At 35.1% G+C, this 2,672-nt stretch overlaps 1 protein-coding gene across 1 annotated transcript; it reads left to right on the forward strand.

Moving 5' to 3' along the window:
• The first annotated feature begins 1,080 nt into the window (after positions 1 to 1,080).
• Positions 1,081 to 2,220, forward strand: LOC122019091 (glutathione S-transferase T3-like). Its single transcript, XM_042576601.1, has one exon. It carries the CDS (start codon positions 1,081 to 1,083, stop codon positions 2,218 to 2,220), a length of 1,140 nt encoding a protein of 379 aa, XP_042432535.1.
• The last annotated feature ends 452 nt before the right edge of the window (positions 2,221 to 2,672 follow it).

The following is a 2,672-nucleotide window of genomic DNA, read 5'->3' on the forward strand; positions in this document are numbered from 1 at the left end:
CTATCCATGAGCAGACCAGCGGAGCACTGACAGAACAACCTGCTGCAACACACCCTGCATGAATAAAAACCACTAACCCATGAGTGGTTGCGTGTGCAAATCCATGTAACTGACGATGAGCTCAATAATAATGGAGTTGTCAATCGCTAAGCATGCAATCATGCGAGATGGTGCATGACACTAAGCATGAAAATCCTGACCATATCTACCTCTATATAACATGTATCAAAAATAAATGGATTAAATACGAAGATCTAGGTACACATGTCAGATATGGTAAATGTCTAGTCCGGTGTATTGTAAGACATGGTATGTCACTACCTTTATGAGCATAAATAGTCATGACAATAAACAAGATGGTATAAAACATAAATGCAGAATAGATAAAAGCATGCAACAAGTATCATGTAGTGACATACCAAAGTAAAGATAACCATAGTTATTACTAAGAGAAACCACAACGCGACGTTAAACGTCGCGTTATAATTGTACTGTGCATTAATGCTGCATTGTGAGTGTCTGACATGGCGTTCAAACTCTTGAACACGTTCAATCTCTTGAACGCGTTCAAGTGTTCATGGGGTGGGCCCGCCCTGGCCCACCCCATGTGCAAACTTTTATTTTTACTTTTTTTTTTTATTTTTTTTAAAGCCAGATAACGTTTTTTTAGTTTTTAAATTTTTTTAAAACGTAACACTTTTTAAAATCTTTATTTTTACACAACGGTTCTTTTAAATAACAAATTTTGTAAATATAAAATTTTAAATTAAAAATTAAATAACGGCTAGTTATTTAACGGTTACTTTTTAACGGCTAGTTTGAAATTTCATCTATAAATAACCATCAATATGCACACATATTTTCATTCCAACTCACTACTCTTTCAATTCTACTCTCTAAATTCTCTTCCCATCTATTTTTTTCAAGTTCCTACCATCTTATTTTCTATCCGAAATGGATGAAAATAATAGGGTATTTTTTACAAATTTCTTGAATTCTACAAACAACTCGCAAGAATATTCATCTTCCCAAACTCCACAAATTCCACCAAATTATCTATACCCACATCCATTTCCCAATATGTCATTTCCTCCACAAAATCTTCAAAATTTCCAAGGTTTTGGAAATTCTATGAATCATCTGAATTATGCCCCTCGAGGTCCATATCAACCGCTTCCAGCCGAATATTGGCAAAACATGAGTCATCCGTATTTCACGCCGTCGGCTGTTCATGGATATGGTACCCCGCACACAACTGGTATGTCTTTCACTCCTTCGATGTCGAATGAACCTGCAACTCCGACTTTTGTCCCGGAGACTCAACTTTCTGATCGTGAATCCCCAATTGAGGTGGTTAATTTAGAAAAGACAGTTTCAAATGCTGAGGGTACAAGAAAGCGTTCAAGTTGGACAAAGGTTGAAGACGAGGTCTTAGCGAGAAGTTTTGTCACTATCAGTGATGATCCAATAATCGGTAATGATCAAAAGGCGGATGCTTTTTGGGGACGAGTTGCAAGCTACTACAATGAGAATCTTCCCCTAGGTTCAAACACCAGAAGTGCAAATGTTATACGGTCACATTGGCACAATACAATCCAAAAGAAGGTATATCGATTCAACGCAAATTACAATAGTATTTATAGTTCATATCAAAGTGGTCACAGTGATGAAGATATATTGAGGTTTGCGTACGAAAAATATCTATCCGAAAACAATGGTGTTGCATTCAATCTCGAACATGTGTGGAGAATTGTCAAAGACCATCCAATGTTTACTCCACAGTCCGCTGATCACGTTGTGGCGACAAAGAAGACGAGGACCTCAGAGTCAGGAGCAAGCAACACCTCCTCCAACCAAGATGTGAGTATAGACCTGGATTATGAAGATACTCGTCCAATGAGGCAGAAGGCAGCAAAAAGAAAGGGAAAAGACAAAGTAAAATCGACCATGGAGGATCTGACAGTAAACTACAACAATATTATCACAAAGTTCACTGAGTACACAAGCGTGAAGAAGTCCGAAGTCGATTTGAAACAAAAACAACTCGAAGTAGAGGAGATTAAGGCAAAAGCTGCATTGTCCAAATCTGAAGCTAAGAATCGTCGCTTGAAGTTGAAAGAGTATGAAATATTGAACAAAGATACCTCGCAGATGACAAAGGAGCAGCTTATCATACATGAATGCCTATGCAAGGATATTAGGTCGAGATGGAATATCTAAATTGTTTAAAATAAATTTTGTTTTCCCAACTTTATAATTTTAGCCGCTCAGTTGTAATTTCATTTTCCCAACTTTATAATTTTAGGTGTTCAGTTGTAATTTCATTTTCTCAACTTTATAATTTTAGGTGTTCAGTTGTAATTTCATTTTTCCAACTTTATAATTTCATTTTCCTAACATTGTAATTTCGTTTTCTCACAAACATCTATTTTATTTAATAAATATATTTAAAAATTTAATATTATTTTTGAAAAATAATAAAATTATATTTTTAAACGTAAAATTATTATTAAAAAAAATAATAATTTAAATATTTTAAAACATATTTATTTAATATGGAACAATGTTAAAATGAGTGAGTGGACGGTGTGACCCATGAATAATGAGTATCAACGTTAAAAGGGATGTGGGTGAAAGAAAGATGTTGTTATAACGAGTATGTGGCAGTGGAC

Source organism: Zingiber officinale, chromosome 9A (assembly GCF_018446385.1).
Source record: "Zingiber officinale cultivar Zhangliang chromosome 9A, Zo_v1.1, whole genome shotgun sequence".
Classification (NCBI taxonomy): domain Eukaryota; kingdom Viridiplantae; phylum Streptophyta; class Magnoliopsida; order Zingiberales; family Zingiberaceae; genus Zingiber; species Zingiber officinale.